A 16,610-nucleotide genomic window follows, 5' to 3' on the forward strand; every position below is an offset into this window, starting at 1 on the left:
TCCCCAAAGCCGCAAACAAGACACCTCTGACATCATCAGGGCGAGGGCCTTGAAAACTCAGGAAATGCGTGTGGATCCAGGGGCGGCTATCTTATCTGAAGGCCTTAACGTGACTTCCCCCATGGCCCGAGGATGTCTCTCAGGCTGCCGAGGACGTGGGTCCCACGTGGCTGGAGCCACGGCCCCGGATGAGGCCCCTTCACCTGCTCTGGCCTGAAACATTCCATTGTCCCCCCTTGACGACAGCTGCGTTTCTCTCACGCTCGGGCCACTCACTGTTTTAAGTGCCTCCGAGTGGATCATTTCCTCTCTCTCCAGGTTGGCGACTGGGGTGAGGGGGTGGGGTGGGGCTGGGAAGGACCCCCATGGGATCTCGTCTCCCGCTGATCCTGTTACCTAGAGAAATCCCTGAAATCTATCTCAACCAAAATGTTATCGGCAAAGGACTAATTTGACCCTATGGAAATTGTACCATAAAATTCAAAAATTAAAAAGAAAAAAACGAACTCAAGAAACAGCTGGAAAGAAAATGCCCCCCCTTTCTTTAAGTTGTAAAATCTACCATTTTAACCCTCTTAGGTGCACAGTTCAACAACACCAAGTCCGTTTATCATCACGCAAAACCATCCACTATATGTATTGCCGGAGTTCTCCTTTCCAGTGGTTCACGCCCAAGTGGCCACAATGGCCGGAGCTGAACAGCTGTACTTGCAAGTCAGTGAGGGGGCTGGGACCGAGCGGCGTGGAGGCTGGAGGCCCTCTGAGGGTCAGGCCACGGGAGCCCGGAACTGGGCTAGTTAGCATCAGGCAGCGCTGACCACCACTCACAGGTCCACACCCATGCACGGGTGTGCCACATTCTCAACCGTGTGATCATCACCAAAAAAACAAAACTTTTAAAAGTTTCCATTTTTATTTGAAAAATCACTTTTGACAAACTCTGCATTGTCAACCCCACTCACACGCAGTAACAGGCACGCGTGAACCCTTGGAATTTGCTTTGAGAGATTTTCAGGAGGCTGCTGCGGGGTGGGCAGCAAGTGGGGCGCTGGGACGGCCCTGGAAACGGGGACCCCCACACTCCCCTACCCATCTGCCGGTCCCTGCTCACCCTCGGCTGCGAGGGGCCTCACTGCGGCCCTGGAGGACAGCCGTGAAGGCTCAAAACTTGGGGGTCCGCGCCACTGCAGCGCACCCCCACCTCCAGGGCTCCGGCCCTGACCGGGCGCAGCCAGTGAGACCAGGGCGCGCCTGACCGCTGCGTTCCGAGGGCGGCCAGCAGAGGGCGGCGCCTGCAAGCGCCGCCTGTCACCCACGGTGCGCCCTGGGCAGACCCCAAAACCCCAAAATCCCAAAACCCTGAGCAGAAACGGCCCCCCTCCCAGGGTAAGCATGGGAGTCGGGGAGTCCAGGGTGTGAGCAGGTCAGGGGTCAGGCTCAGGACCCTGATGCGTGGCCATGATCACTCACTCACTCTGTGATTCGTTTTAAGGGTCCCTGAAAAACTATTTCCACAGCGATTGGGGAACTATGGCAGCTGTGAGAGCGGAAGGTGCCGGGCTCCCAGAGGGTGGCAACAGTAGGGAGAGGGGGTGTGGCCAGCTCCCAGAACTTTGGGAAGGGAGGGTTGACGTGGAGGAGGGTGGGGGGCTTTGGACTCCAGGGGGTCAGTGAGGATGCCTGGTGACTTCAAGGGGACAGCAGCCGCCCCCGTCTTGGAGTTGCCTGGAATCCCTCCAGAACCCTTCAGTGGAGCCGGCAGGAACAACCCTTGGCCTGTCCTTCCCCTCTGGGTCACCTGGGAGCCGCATCTACAAATATCCGACTTTCATCTTGGGGTGCATCTCCCCCTCCCCCTGTGGTTACCCTCAGCGGGCCACAGGGAGAAAGAGGACAGTAGAAGCCCTCGTCCTTGGGGCAGGCACCATGGCTCAACAGGCTAGTCCTTCACCCTGTGGTGCCAGCATTCCATGCAGGCACCGGTTCAAGCCCCAGCTGCTCCACTTCCCATCCAGCTCCCTGCCTGTGGCCTGGGAAAGCAGTGGAGGACAGCCAGAACCTTGAGACCCTGCACCCGTGTGGGAGACACGGAAGAAGCTCCTGGCTCCTGGCTTTGGACGGCTTAGCTCCCAGTGAACAGATCTTTCTGTCTCTCTTCCTCTCTGTAAATCTCTTTCCAATAAAGGTAAATATTTTTTTTTAAAAAAAAAGAAGAATAAGTGGTCCCCATTTTCCAACTTTGAACAGGGTCCCCAAAACACAAGGCTGTCCCCACCCCCACCTGTCCCCCTGCTCTGCACCAAAAGTCTTCAGAATATCACTTCTATTCCATTTAACGTGAACCCAAGCCAGTTTGGGAGTCGCATGTAAAAGTGATTTGTTTGGGTTTTGGTTTATTTTACTTTTTGAATTTCCCTGGAACTTTGGTTAACTGGGTCCACAGCGCAGCCAGGCCCTCGCATCTCTCGGAGGTTTTCTGGGAGTTTGTCCCCTTTCTAGCTAAACCAAGGAGGCCAAGGGATTTCTCCAGGGCCACAGTGAGGCCCCTCACCGCCAAGGGTGAGCAGGGACCAGCTGATGGAGCCAGTGAGTAGAGGGGTGTGGGGGTCCCCGTTTCCTCAACCAGGAACGTGGACAGGTTCCTGGTTGAGAAAGAACAGGAGACATTGCACTCCCAAAGCCCAGTGCCCAGTGCCTACCAACCAGCACCCAGCGTTCACTGCCCAGCAACGCCCAGTAACCAGTTCCCAGTGCCCAGAGCCCAGCACCTAGCAACCAGCACCCAGTGCCCAGCTTCCAGTGCCTAGCACCCAGCACCCAGCACTCAGCCCCAGCATCCAGTGACCAGCGCCCAGCCCCCAGCGCCCAGTGGCCAGCTCCCAGTGGCCAGCCCCCAGCGCCCAGCGTGCGAAGGGAGCCAGCCAAGCAGCTCGCTTCCTGTGAAGATGACAAATTGTTTTCAGGAAAAGCACAAAGCGCTCACGTTGGCCGATGCATTTGACCTCTTGAGAATTCTCGCGCCGGGCCCTCACCTCCTCCCCCACGATGACCTGGCCCGAGAGACCGGTAGACATGTTTTCAGCCTGTCTATTTTTAGGGCTTGTGGGACACAGCAGGTACCATCTTCCTTGGCGGACAGATGGGTGGCAGCGCTCAAGACAGAAGATGTGCCTGCTAGGGGAGCCAGTGACTGCATTCGTGGAAATTTTCTTAAAAAAAAAAAAAGAAAAGAAAGATTAAAAACAATTCGTTGATTTAAGTAAAAGGCAGAGTTAGAGAGAGAACAGTTTGTCACCCACTGGTTAACTTCCCCAAATGATTGCAACAGCCCGGGCGGGGCCAGGATGAAGCCAGGACCCACCCGGGTCTCCCACACGGGTGCAGGGGCCCCAACACTTGGTCCATTCTACTGGGAATCGGATTAAAAGTGGAATAGCTGGGACGCGAGCTGACATCCATACTGGTTGCAGGCAATACAGGCAATGACTTCACCATCAGGAGCCTAGCTTCTAGAAACTTAATTTTAAGTCTTGAAACATCTGTTGAGAATAGTTACAGCTGAGGGGTCCACAGACCTGAAACACAGTGAGTTGAAGAGAGAGGGGAGGTAACATTCTAACTCCTACAACCTCCTGCAACAAGCTATTCCAAAAAGCAACATTTTAAAAAAAAGAAAGTGTGAGAAAAAACCGCCCAAAGGAAACAGCATTGTGCTGTGAGGTAAACTCAGGAGGATGTGTGGTATTTACAATCCTGGTTCTCAGACTGGGACAGTTTGGTCCACATGGTAGCATGCTGGGGTCACCCCAACCTTATGCTTTTCCAGGAGTTTAAATTACCTTTCTTTTTCTTTCTCCACCGACTCATATGTATGTTTGTATGTGAGTATGTCACACACTTCATAGAAAATAGCATTCTGAATTGCAGATTTTTTTTTCTGGCACCAAAACCACTTGTTATTTACTTTTTTTTTTTTAAGATTTGTTATTATTGGAAAGTCGGATATAGAGAGAGGAGGAGAGACAGAGAGGAAGATCTTCCATCTGATGTTTCACTCCCCAAGTGAGCCGCAACGGGCCGGTGCGCGCCGATCCGATGCCAGGAACCAGGAGCTTCTTCCAGGTCTCCCACACGTGGGTGCAGGGTCCCAAGGCTTTGGGCTGTCCTCCACTGCTTTCCCAGGGCACAAGCAGGGAGCTGGATGGGAAGTGGAGCTGCCGGGATTAGAACCGGCGCCCATATGGGATCCCGGGGCGTTTAAGGTGAGGACTTTAGCAGCTAGGCCACACCGCCAGGCCCTGTTATTTACTTTTAAAAAAGATTTACTTATTCTTTTTTTTTTTTTATTGGAAAGGCAGATTTACAGAGAGGACAAGAGACAGAAAGATAAATCTTCAGTCCCCTGATTCATTCCCCAAGTGGACACCATGACTGGGAGCTGAGCTGATGGGAAGCCAGGAGCCTCTTCCGGGTCTCCCACACGGGTGCAGGGTCCCAAGGCTTTGGGCCGTCCTCCACTGCTTTCCCAGGCCACAGGCAGGGAGCTGGAGGGAAAATGGAATAGATAGGACTCGAACCGGCGCCCATATTGGATCCCAGTGTGTGCAAGTTGAGGACTTTAGCCACTAGGTTACTGCACCGGGCCCAAACCACTTGTGTTTCAATTCCATTTTCCTGACACCCATTTGAAGTTCCTGTGCAGTAGACAGGAATACCCAAGACCTACAGCACACAGTGAGATTGTCACAGCTCCTGACATTGTCCCGGCACCATCCTCAATCTGAGTTCGCCCCCTGCAGTTTTAGTTTATCTTTTAAAAGGTTTCTTTTATTTTGGGGCCTATGTGATGGCTCAACTGACTAATCCTCCACCTCCAAGTGCCAGCATCCCATCAGGGCGCCGGTTCGAGTCCCGGCTACCCCACTTCCCATCCAGCTCCCTGCCTGTGGCCTGGGAAAGCAGTGGAGGACGGCCCAAAGCCTGGGGACCCTGCACCCACATGGGAGACCCAGACAAAGCTCCTGGCTTCAGACGGGACAAGCTCCAGTCATTGTGGCCATCTGGTGAGTGAACCAGTGAGGAGAAGATCTGCCTTTGAAATACATAGGAGAAACATGCACGAAAAAAAGTAAAGGAAAAAGAGAAAGAAAACAGTTTATGGAACACAGAAGACACCTTTGTGTGTATTTTTGGTGCAAGCCAAGCCACCATGCAACATCCACACATGGCTGTTTTGTAACTGGCAGAGTCCAGAGGGGAAGTGACTTGTCCTGGGGTCACGCAGCTGTTGGATTGCCCAGCACTGCCACTCTCCGGTCCTGTTAAGGAGGCACCCCACCCTACTTTGGGGTGCTCTGGATGGGTCTGGCCAACCTGAGGACACCGCTGGTTGGGCACGGGCTGCAGCCCCCAGCCCCCCACTTCCCCCACTCGCAAGGAAGGTTCCGGAATCTGCGGCTGGTTGCAAAGGTCAAAGGGCAGACAGGGGTTTCCTGCCCACCCCTGGCACTTCCTCCTTCCCAACCGGTCCCCACACATTCCAGGACCCTGGCCGATGGGGAGTGGGGGGTGGGGGCAGGTAAGTCTGTGTGAGCCCTAGCCTGCCTGTGCCCGCGGTGGGAAATGGACAGAACTTGTACCAGGCCACGTCCACCAACTGGGTGAAACCGAACAGTAAGAGGTGTGTTCATTTGGGTACAAAAAACAAAAGAAATTTGGAAACGAATGCCAAAACGTGTGTGCGTCTTAAGAAAAAAAATCCGGACCCCCGGGCTGTCCCTGTGCGGCGATACTGCCCCTCGGCTTCCCTTGGCACACGGGGTCCTAGCATCCTGAATTCCAGAACAAACAGGCAGGTGATGCTAGGGGAGCCCCTGAGCGTGTATTAGGGTGCGGACACAGAAGGAAGGCACCCAGAATCCTCTGCTCCCCAAGTTGCCAGGGCATCCTGCCTGGGACCACGCCCTGCACCGTTCCTAGCTCGCCCCCACCCCAAAATGCTGTGAGCAGTAAATCCCTTCTTGGGGGTGTGCGTTGCAGCGGGAATGCCCCAGTCCCAGCTATTTGTCCCATCTGGATGGTGGAAGTTGGGGTACAGCATCCCCCCTCTTCCTCACCCCCTCAGGGAGGAGGGCCAGCAAGGGTGAAGGTCCAGTCCACTGTTTAGGGGTTCCTGCCTCCTGAGCTCCCGACTAGCGGCCAAGCTTGGGCCGTGCTGGAGCGATAAAGGAGCGCCTTCTGTTTGTCTAGCCCAGTGCTACCCGGGGAGGGAGGAATCAGGCTCCCTTCCCCCCCAAACCTGCCCCTGCCCCTGGTCTGACTTCACACTTCTCGCATTCAAGGCTTGCATTGATTAAATGAGATCCAATGTGACCTGTGGCTAAGGACAGGGGCACCCCGGGTTGGGGTGGGGGTTGGCACAGCAGAAGGGGACGCAGCAACCTCAGGAAGCCCAGGGGTGCAGCCAGAGCCCCGCCCCGGGGACCTGGATCCTCCAAACTCCAGCCGCGCCCACCTCCCCTCCCCGTCCTCCCCCCACCCCAGGCCCTGGCAGCCGCCGGTGGGAGTGTGGTGATAACCCGCAGCCCCCGTTTCCTCCCCGGCAGGAAGGAGACGGCCAGAGGAAGTATTCCGAAGAGTCATCTAAACACCGCCCGCGGCGGGGCCCGCAGAACGCGGCGAGGCGAGCTGGGCTGAGCAGAGCCTGAGCGCACCTTCCCCTGGCACCTGCCCGGCGACCTTGGACGCGCGTGATGGGGCTGAGCGTGGAGCGCGAGCGGCCGTACGCGCGCGCCGGCGGCACCTCGCACGGCTGCTGGTATTACCTGCGCTACTTCTTCCTCTTCGTGTCGCTCATCCAGTTCCTCATCATCTTGGGGCTCGTGTTGTTCATGATCTACGGCAACGTCCACGTGGCCACCGAGTCCAACCTGCAGGCCACCGAGCGCCGCGCCGACGGCCTCTACGGCCAGGTGCTGGGCCTCACGGCCACGCGCACCAACCTCACCAAGGAGCTCAACGTTACGGCGCGCGCCAAGGAGGCCATCATGCAGATGCTGCTGGGCACCCGCCGCGACCTGGACCGCATCAATGCCAGCTTCCGCCAGTGCCAGACTGACCGGGTAAGACCCTGCCGGGGCAGCCCCCCACGGGGGCACACCCTGCTTCCTCTCTCTGAGCCTCAGAGCCTCAGTGTCCCCCCTGGAGGAGCCCGAGACAGAGAGAGAGAACCTTCCGTCCACTGGTTCATTGTCCCAAGTGGCTGCAACAGCCGGAGCTTGGCCAAGTTAAAGCCAGGAGCTTCTTCTGGGTCTTCCACGTGGGTGCAGGGTCTCCCCAAGTCCATAAGGTGCCACCCCTCCCGCCGGACTCCCTAGGGAGTGAGACTCAGGAGCGAAGCCAGGACTAACCCTAACCTGGCTGGTGGGTCCTCTTTGGAATGTCGGATGTCCGCAGTGCCCAGGCCGTGTTTGGGATGTGGTCACTCCTGTTGGCCATGTCTCCTACTGTGATTTCTGTGACGACAAAATTCCCAGAGAGCACGGAACACATTAGGAGTTGGTCTCGGAGGCTGGGACATCCAGGGGGGCCTCCGGTGCCCACCAGCGTCCATCCGTCGCCTCTGTGCTGCCCACCGGCCAGGGCCGCTGGTTGTGCTGTAACTGGTAGATCCTTGGTGTTGCCCTGCCCGGGGACACTTGCCTGCCTGCCCGAGCTTGCACCCCTTAACCTTGCCACCTTGGGTACCCTTGCTGGAGGGCAAGGAATGCGTGACAGACCCGTGGCCGGCCCTTGGGTTGAATTCCTGTAGTGTGTGATGCAGGAGCCACTGCAGTGTGGCAGCCACCAAGGCTTGCATCTGCTTTTCGTTACTCGTGGCTGTGATGAGAAATCCAGCCTGAAGCCCAGGAGGTGAGGTTCCCCCAAGCACAGGCACTGGGAAGCCCCTGGACCCCCAAGCTGAAGCCTAGAGGTACAGCCCACCCAAGTGGGCAGATCCAGGAAGCTCCTGGACCTCCAGGATGAGTCACACACACCCACATTCCCTCATGCCCCCTCGACCCTGTCCCAGACAGGACTTTGTCTCCCACCTCCCAGGTCCCCAAGAGAGGGATGTGCCTCGCTCAGTCAGAGAGGGACTCTGCCTCTAGCCCTTGACAGCGCTGTATCCACCCCACAAACCCCTAGCATGGGACACTGTGAGCAACCAGGCACCCAGAACCCGATCATGGGCTGGGCCGCCCCCCTTGGGACCCAAAGGCTAAGTCCCAGCCTCCTCCCTCAGGCTCAACTGGAACCCCAAAGCAAGACAGCCCGCTGGCCTCAGACCTCAAAAAGAGGTCCCTGACCCTGTAAGTGGGCCCAGGGCAATGGTTCAGTGGCTAAATCCTTGCCTTGCATGAGTCGGCATCCCATATGGGCGCCGGTTCGAATCCCAGCTAATCCACTTCCCATCCAGCTCCCTGCCTGTGGCCTGGGAAAGCAGTCGAGGACGTCCCAAAGCCTGCACCCGCTGTGTGAGACCCAGAAGTGGCTCCTGGCTCCTGGCTTCGGATCGGCCTAGCCCACATGGGCTGCAGGTGCTTGTAGGTGAAGGATTAGCCAGTTGAACCACTGTACCAGTTCAGGGATTCTCTGGAAGAGCAATGCCCTCTGGGTGTCCCAGGGGCGCCCCGAATGGTTGCTCACCTCTGTCCTGTGTCCCCTCCCCCTTCTCTGGCGAGCAGGTCAACGATGCCTTACATATAAAGTACATGGCCGCCATCATCGTCAGCGAGCAGAAATGCCAAGAACAACTGAAGAAGGACAATGAGAGCTGTAATGGTGAGTGGCGCGGCGGGGGACACGGCGGGGGGCGTGGCGGGGGACACGGCGGGGGACACCGCGGGGGGCGCGGTGGGGGCCTCCCCCCGCAGCAGCTCCCAACCCCGGGCCGCTGTCTGCACAGCTTTGATGTCCACGCTGGACCAGAAGGGCAAGATGCTGGAGCTGGAGCTGACCAAGGAGAAGGTGATATGTACCAAGGACAAGGAGGGGCTGGTACTGGCGAAGCGGGTGATGGAGGAACAGCTGACCGAGCACGGTAAGAACCTGGGGCAGCAACAGCTGGCACGCGAGCTGGCAGAGCAGCAGCTGCAGAAGGTGCAAAGCCTGTGTCTGATGCTGGATAAGGACAAGCTTCAGGAAGGCCTGCGGAAGGCGTTCGAGAGTTCGCTGCTCTCCCACGAGCTGCAACGTCTGAGCGGCCTGAGCGGCATCAGCCTCTACCCGCTGACCGCCGACTTTTCCTTTAACCTCCGGAGACTGTGTGAACAGCTGCCCGATTTCATGCTCAAGAAAGTGGAGGAGGTGGTCCGCGGCGTGCGCCTGGGCATCGAGCGCGTGGCCCACGAGAATGCCGAGCTGCAGCGGCAGAAGGCGGCCTTGGAACAGGCCCTGAAGACCAGCCAGGAAGCCCGGGAGAAGGCCGAGAAGGAGGCGCAGGCCCGGGAGGCCAAGCTCCAGAGCGATACGCAGCGGCAGGTGCAGCTGGCGCTGGAGGAGAAGGCAGCACTGAGCAAGGGGCGCGATGAGCTGGTCAGAGAACTGCAGCAGAGGACGCGGGAAGTGGAGCAGCTCAGGTTGCAGTGGGACGTGACCAAGAACTCCCTGGACACATGTATCCGAGCCAAGGTGGGCCTCAGGCGGGAGCCGGGGGGTTGCAGCCAGGTCACCCGCCTCGGCGGCAGGGGGTGGGCAGGAGGCTGTGTCCTTAAGCCCATGGTCACACCTGGTGCTGCCTGCCAGGAGTGGGCCTGAGCGGGGAGCTGGCGTGGCAAGGCCCCTTGGTGTGAGTCCTGAACTGCCGCAGGCTGCCTTCGCTGCTGTGCCAAGTGTCCACTTGAACTTGAGGTTTGGGCTGGTGCCAGGATCGTGGAAGTTTGAAGTAGGAGGAAGGCCTGGAGGCAGAGGGCACTGTTGAGATTTGGAGTGGCACTGGTGTTGCCATGTTCTGTGCAAGGTGCAGGGGCACAGCGGGAGAGACAAAGCCTGGCCGGGGTTGAGATCTCATGCAGGCAGTGATGGGAGCACTTAGCCTGGGGTTGGCCACTGGCTGGACCTCTGGCCCCCAGGAGCGTGGTCCTGGGGGGGCAAGGCAAGATCGGAGCATAGGGTGGACTTGGGATGGTATTCTGGAGTTTAGGGTGTTAGGGAAAGTTTCTGTGGGTTTGGGGCAAGTTCTGGGTTGGAATGTGTCAGTGTTGGAAAGCATGTGGGGTTGGTAAGTCTGGGGGTGAGCTGACGTGCAGCCCAGGGTGACATTGGAGATGGGCAGGGGGCGGGAGGAGGCTAGAGTCAGTTTGGGTTGCAGTTAGGATTCCATAGGGGTTTTCTTTTTTTTTAAAGATTTATTTATTTTTATTACAAAGTCAGATATACAGAGAGGAGCAGAGACAGAGAGGAAGATCTTCTGTCTGATGATTCACAACCCACGTGAGCCGCAACGGCCGGTGCGCGCCGATCTGAAGCCAGGAGCCAGGAACCTCTTCCAGGTCTCCCATGCGGGTGCAGGGTCCCAGTGCTTTGGACCATCCTCCACTGCTTTCCCAGGCCACAAGCAGGGAGCTGGATGGGAAGTGGAGCTGCCGGGATTAGAACTGGCGCCAATATGGGATCCCGGGGCGTTCAAGGCGAGGACTTTAGCCGCTAGGCCACGCCGCCGTGCCCCCATGGGGGTTTTCATTCCTCTGGGTGTTGGGATTGAACTTGGAGCTTGGTGCAAGGTGAAGTTGGGGGCGGCATGAGGTGATGTGGGGGTTTGGTGGAAGTCAAGGTGAGTTGAGGTGGAGAAGGTGGGGTTATGGCTCAGGGATGGGGCAGGCGCTGGTGGACTTGGGGACGGTTGGGATTGGGCTCCTAGCGGCGTCAGTCAAGCTTGGGATGCACGTTGACCTTGGGAGTGGAGTTAGGGGTTGGGTCTTGTGCAAAGGGTGGAAATGCAGCGAGCAGGATTTTTCTTGAAGGGTCAGGGCTGGGCTTGGGGAGGAGCTGATGGCCATCTCGGGGAGGGGTGAGGTGATGTGGGGGTCATTGGTGTTCCACAGAAACCCTAGGACTGGGGTACAGTTCAGAACGAAGGGTGGAGCCTGAGTGGGAGCCATAGAGCTGAGTGTGGTCCATGGAGGGGATGGAGGCTAGTTTGACTGTCATGATGGGAATCCCAGGCCGTGGCCAGGGGCCAGGTGTTAAGAGCCCGGGGTACCCCGTTTCAGACTAGAGTGGCCTGGCTGCACATCTCAATTCCACTTCCCCTTCCTGGCACTCCGGGGAGGCCCCAGATGGAGGCTCAGCTACTTGGGTCCTGCCCCCCGACATTGGGGAGACCTGGATGGATCTACCAGCTTGAGTCCAAGGAGTGCTCCGTGCTGGGGCTGGGTTCAGCACCTCCAGGGGTTGGGTCCAGGACCACGGGAGACGCCCTGTGCTCACACAGTCTGCTGGTGGTCATCGCTGGGCCTGAGGCAGGTGGTCTGGGGTGGACTCAGTTAAGGTCACTCCCAGACGTGAGGGGGAGAAGGTGCCCTCCTTGGGTGGACGGAGGCGGGAGGCACACCCAACTCTATGTGAACGGGCTGATAGTGCCATACCCTGGCTGCAAGCCCAAGTCCCCAAGGACCCAGCATGGGTCTGAGAACTCAAGGTCAGGGGCTTGGGCTGCTGCCAACCTGCCCCCTCCATCCTTCTTCCTACAGTCGCAGACAGTGATGGCACAGAAGCCAATGGGCGGTGCCCCCAACCCACAACCCTTCGGTGAGTGATGGGGTGGTGGGTGGGGCTACGGGCAGGTGTACGGGGGGGCATGCAGAGACCGGTGGGCGGTGCCCCCAACCCGCAGCCCATTGATGAGTGATGCGGTGGTGGACGGGGCCAGAGGGCAGGTGTACAGGGGGCGTGCAAAGGCTGGTGAGCGGTGCCCCCAACCCGCAGCCCATCAGTGTTGAGGTGGTGGGGAGTGGGGGTGAGGCCAGGGGATGGCTGTGGGGGTATCTCTGCTACCTTGAACCTGTCCCCCCCCCACAGACCCCGCAGGCCTGGAGGAATTTAAGAAGCGGATCTTGGAGTCACAGGGTCTTTCATCCGGCAGTGTGGTTGCTGCTGTTCCTCCTCCTCCTCCTCCTCCTGCCCCTGCCAGGTAAGGCATGCTGAGGGGCCCGGGCAGACCCTGACCAAGGCCGTTCCACCTCAGGGGTCATCGATTGGTGGGAGCTGGCAAGCTGAGGGAAAGAGGTTGCCCAAGTTACCCGCACAGGCTGTGTCCCCAACGGGGCCTGTGATTATTAAGCGCTTGCTGGAAGCTCCACATGGTTCTAAAGGCTTTGGGCAGATGGGACAGGGGCCGACTGTGACACAGGACCCTGGTGATAGAGCCCCCCACCGCGAGGGGAGGAGCTGACCCCCGGAGTGGGGAGGTAGGGAGAGCCAGGCAGTAGCATCTGCTGTTGCCTGCCTGGAGGAGAGGGGGGTAGCTGGCATGCAGAGCCTCAGGACGGGGCGGGACAGGGGCCTCAATGGGGTCTGGCACAAGCTCAGGTGTGGTGGCTCCGTGCCTGGGGCCCCTCCGCCCGGCCTGAGGCCCCGGCCATCCGCTGGCCCTCGGCGCCCTGTGGCATGCGTCACACGGAAGGTGACTCAGGCTGCTACCCCGAGAACAGCCTGTCCCACTTCCAGGCGGGGCCCCCAGCCGTCCTGGCAACTGTGGACTGGGGAGGGGGGAGGGGAACATCTCAAGTCCCGTGACCATCCACCCACCCACCCAGCAGGCTGACTTTGCGGGATGGGCCCAAGCGCACCTGCACCCCTCAACCTGGGCTCTGGTGAATCACGGGGAGCCCTCGGCTTCCCACCCCTCCATGCTGAGCAGCCCCCAGAGTTAGGCGGGCGAGGGGAAGTCTTCAGCCGTGACGGGACCTCCCCCACGGGGACCATCGATCTTGCTCTCTGCACGCAGTTTGGCCCGCAGCCCTGAGAGCAAGGAAGACGCTGCTATTCCTGTCCCCACTTCACGGAGCAGGACACTGAGGCCCCAGGCAGGGGAAGGGTCCAGTCCCGGGTCACCGAGCGGGGAGCCAGGGGCTGTCAAGGCCTCCGCTGAGAACCGGGAAAGCTCTTGACAGTGTATGCACTGCGAATGACGTCCCCAGCCCTCACGCAAACAATGCCCACTTGAGCCTCTTGGGTCCCTGACCTTGACTGACCTTGGCTGGATGGACAAGGGGGCCGAGCCAGGGCCGGGGTGGGGGCAGGGCCGGCAGCTCTGGGTCGCCGCTCTGCCTTGGTTCTCTCCTTGATTTTGAACCTCTGCTGCCTGGTCTTGAACCAACAGCGATGGTGCCCGGGTGGGGGGATGCTGTGATGTGATGTCTGCTTATTCTTTTTTTTTTTTTCCCTTCAAGTTCTTTTACTTACGTGGAAGGCAGAGCGACAGGGGCCCCAAGTTGTGGCCCCATGGGTCAAACCATCGCTGGCAGCACCAGCATCCCCTCTGAGTGCAGGTTCGAATCTCTGCCGCTCCACTTCCCATCCATCCTGTCCATGCACCTGGGAAAGCAGCAGAGGACGGCCCAGTGAGAGACCTGGATGGTGCTTCTGGCTCCTGGCTTGGGCCTGGCCCAGCCCTAGCCCTTGCAGACATGTGGGGAGCAAATGAGAAGCTCTCTATCTGCCCTCCTCCGCCTCTGTTTTATTATTATTGGAAAGTCAGCTATACAGAGAGGAGGAGAGACAGAGAGGAAGATCTTCCATTCACTGGTTCACCCCCCAAGCAGCCCCAAAGGCCAGAGCTGAGCTGATCTGAAGCCAGGAGCCAGGAGCCTCTCCAGGTCTCCCACACGGGTGCAGGGTCCCAAGGCTTTGGGCCGTCCTCCACTGCTTTCCCAGGGCACAGGCAGGGAGCTGGGTGGGAAGTAGGGCCACTGGGATTAGAACTGGCACCCGTATGGGATTCTGGCGTGTGCAAGGCAAAGATGAGCCGCTAGGCTACCATGCTGGTTCCCCTGTTCCCTCTCCACTCTGGCCTCTCTGCCTCTCAAATAAATCAGCAAATGTATAGATTTTTAAAAAGCACACAGAAATGGGAGCCCAGTGTGGTAGCCTAGCAGCTAAAGTTCTAGCCTCCTCTCTGTATATCTGAGTTTCCAATAAAAATAAAATAAACCTTAAAAAAAATCAGCTTACAGAAATGGAATGGAAAAAAAGGTTTTCTCTCTCTCTCTTTTTTTTAAAGCTCAGGGAAAATTTACAGCATGAAAAAAAAATGACACATGGATTTCAAACAAATCTTTGAATTCCATATTCACTGAACGGTCAGAATTAAAACCAACGTTGGTGATAGTCTTGAGAGAGAAGAGAGAGATCTTCCATCTGTTGGTTCACTCCCCAAGTGGCCACTACAGCTGATGCGAAGCCAGGAGCCAGGAGCTTCTTCCGGGTCTCCCATGCGGGTGCAGGGTCCCAAGGCTTTGGGCCGTCCTCCACTGCTTTCCCAGGCCATAGGCAGGGAGCAGGGTGGGAAGTGGGGCAGCCAGAATTAGAACTGGTGCCCCTATGGGATGCTGACACTGTAGCCGGTGGGTTAATTCACAGTACTACAACACCCCGAGGTTTGAGCAGCTGCTGGTAGCTGGGTGCCTGGGTCACTGCTCAGAGACCCCAATCCCCTGTGGCTCAGAGCCCCATACAGCAGATGAATATAGGCTTGTTGGGGAGCGAGGGTCCCCTTGATGAACGTGCCAGAGAGAAAAGCAATGTGAGAGCCTGAGTGATTCCACGAGGCCCGGGGAAGCATCTGTGGAGTGGGGCACAGGTGGCGTGTCTGGCCACGGCAAGGCACTGGTCTGCTGAGTGAGTGCCAGCCTTTAGGGGGTGGGCAGGGGGATGCCAGCAGCTGCCATGTGGTCCTGGGGGGCTGGCTCCGATGGCCAGCAAGGTCCAGGGTGGGCAGTGGTAGTCTGGGCCTGCCTCCCCTGCTGAGTGGAGAATCTGTGTAGGGCTTGGAGCCAGAAAAGGGGGCCCAGCGCCAGATAGCCCAGGAGGAGGAGAGGAAGAAGTTAAGGCCTGTACGGGCCCCTGGGAAGAGCTGGGAAGGAAGGGAGGAGGGGGCTGGAGGAAGTGGGACTTGGCTGCAGCCCCCACCCTCCCCACCCCACCATCTCCATCAGGAAACAGCCCCATGCTAACCCCTGACCCCTGGGGAGCTCTGCCTGGTGAGGCTGAGAAAGGAGGAGGGGGCCCTTCCAGGCTTGTGGAGGGAGCAGACCCGCAGGTGCTTGGAATTGCTGGGCCTCTGACTGCTGTCCGGAGGGCACTGGGGAGCCACGGGGGCAAGGGAGGGAGAGTGGGACAGGCTCTTCATGAACTGCCTGTCCCGGAGCATGGGTGCCTGGTCAGGTCTGTGTGCACGAGAGGAGATGGAGGGGGTCTCTCAAGGGTCTGGAAGGGGAGTCAGGCTTGGGGTGCAGGAGCTGTGTCCCCAGACCTTGAGAGGTGGAGCTGGGGAAGCAGCCAGCCTCACCCCTGCATGCATCTAACTGGCTCTTTCTCCTCTGTTCGCTTCCCCCTCTAGTGGCTGAGAAGGTTGCCCGTGGCACCCCCGGACTTGCCACCTGCGGACGGATGCTGGGGGGACAGCACAGCAACCCCCAAGGCCCAGGGTGGCAGTCAGACCACCACTCCCCTTTCCCCCTCAAACACACACACTCCCCATCACAGCCCCGGACGCGTGATGACACCATGCAGTCCCCTGATGTCCCGCTGCACAGTGTGACGTCCTGCTCTGGCCCCCCGTCGCGCACACGCCCGCTTGCACCCCGTCATCTTGTCACCCCACCAGCGCTGGCCCTGCGTCCGGCTGGCTTATCTTGGTGGCCCCTGCCCTGCTGGGCCTGGGAGGTGAGAACCGGAAGTTCCAGTGCCCTGAGAGTTTCCAGGCCTCCCGCGTCTGGCCCAGCAGTAGCAAGGCCCCCCCTGCAGACTGCTGGGCCAGGCTGCCTTCTTCCTTGCACACTTCCCGCCCTGTGCATGTATACCACCAGCGTTGAATAAATGCTAGCTGATTCCCTGAGTCCTAATTGCCCTCAGGCTGGCTTTTGGCTCCCTGGTTAGGAAGCTGGTGTTGTGTTGCACCAAGTCCACCTGCCATGTGTCCCACCAGTCTCCCATGTGAGCGCCGGTTCAAGTCCCGGCTGCTCCACTTCCCACCCAGCTCCCTGCTTGTGACCTGGGAAAGCAGTGGAAGCCGGCCCAAAGCCTTGGGACCCTGCACCCGCGTGGGATTCAAACCAGTGCCTAACACGCTGTGCCACAACCCCACCCTGATGTTTCAAACAGACAGTCTGCGTTCTCTGAAGTGCCAGCTGCCCCGTGCCTGAGGTGTCAAGTGGCTTGGGGGAGTGACAGGATGCCTGCTGTCTGTGGGAGTGTAATAACAGCTTCCCAAACACTCCCCGGGTGCTTGGAGTCCGACACTGGGCCTACAGCTCCAAGCCGGGCAACACGGGCAGAGCTGCCTGCAGACACAGCCCCCTGGAGGGAGGGATGACGCACCCAAGACTCCGGGCACCTGTCAGGGAAGA

The 16,610-nt window shown here is 58.7% G+C and overlaps 1 protein-coding gene across 1 annotated transcript; it reads left to right on the forward strand.

Annotated features, from left to right (window-relative positions):
* The first annotated feature begins 6,606 nt into the window (after positions 1–6,606).
* PLVAP (plasmalemma vesicle associated protein) lies at positions 6,607–16,099 on the forward strand. Its single transcript, XM_004595806.2, has 6 exons — positions 6,607–7,121; positions 8,727–8,823; positions 8,948–9,672; positions 11,733–11,790; positions 12,061–12,172; positions 15,602–16,099. Exons 1-6 carry the CDS (start codon positions 6,753–6,755, stop codon positions 15,606–15,608), a joined length of 1,368 nt encoding a protein of 455 aa, XP_004595863.2. The 5' UTR covers positions 6,607–6,752; the 3' UTR covers positions 15,609–16,099.
* The last annotated feature ends 511 nt before the right edge of the window (positions 16,100–16,610 follow it).

Source organism: Ochotona princeps, chromosome 33 (assembly GCF_030435755.1).
Source record: "Ochotona princeps isolate mOchPri1 chromosome 33, mOchPri1.hap1, whole genome shotgun sequence".
Classification (NCBI taxonomy): domain Eukaryota; kingdom Metazoa; phylum Chordata; class Mammalia; order Lagomorpha; family Ochotonidae; genus Ochotona; species Ochotona princeps.

Bases quoted from the DNA above. Each gene is read 5' to 3' on its own strand.
- PLVAP (XM_004595806.2), top strand. From the start codon at position 6,753: ATGGGGCTGAGCGTGGAGCGCGAGCGGCCGTACGCGCGCGCCGGCGGC. The intron at 7,122-8,726 runs GTAAGACCCTGC...TCTGGCGAGCAG, and splicing joins GCCAGTGCCAGACTGACCGG to GTCAACGATGCCTTACATAT. The intron at 9,673-11,732 runs GTGGGCCTCAGG...TTCTTCCTACAG, and splicing joins ACACATGTATCCGAGCCAAG to TCGCAGACAGTGATGGCACA.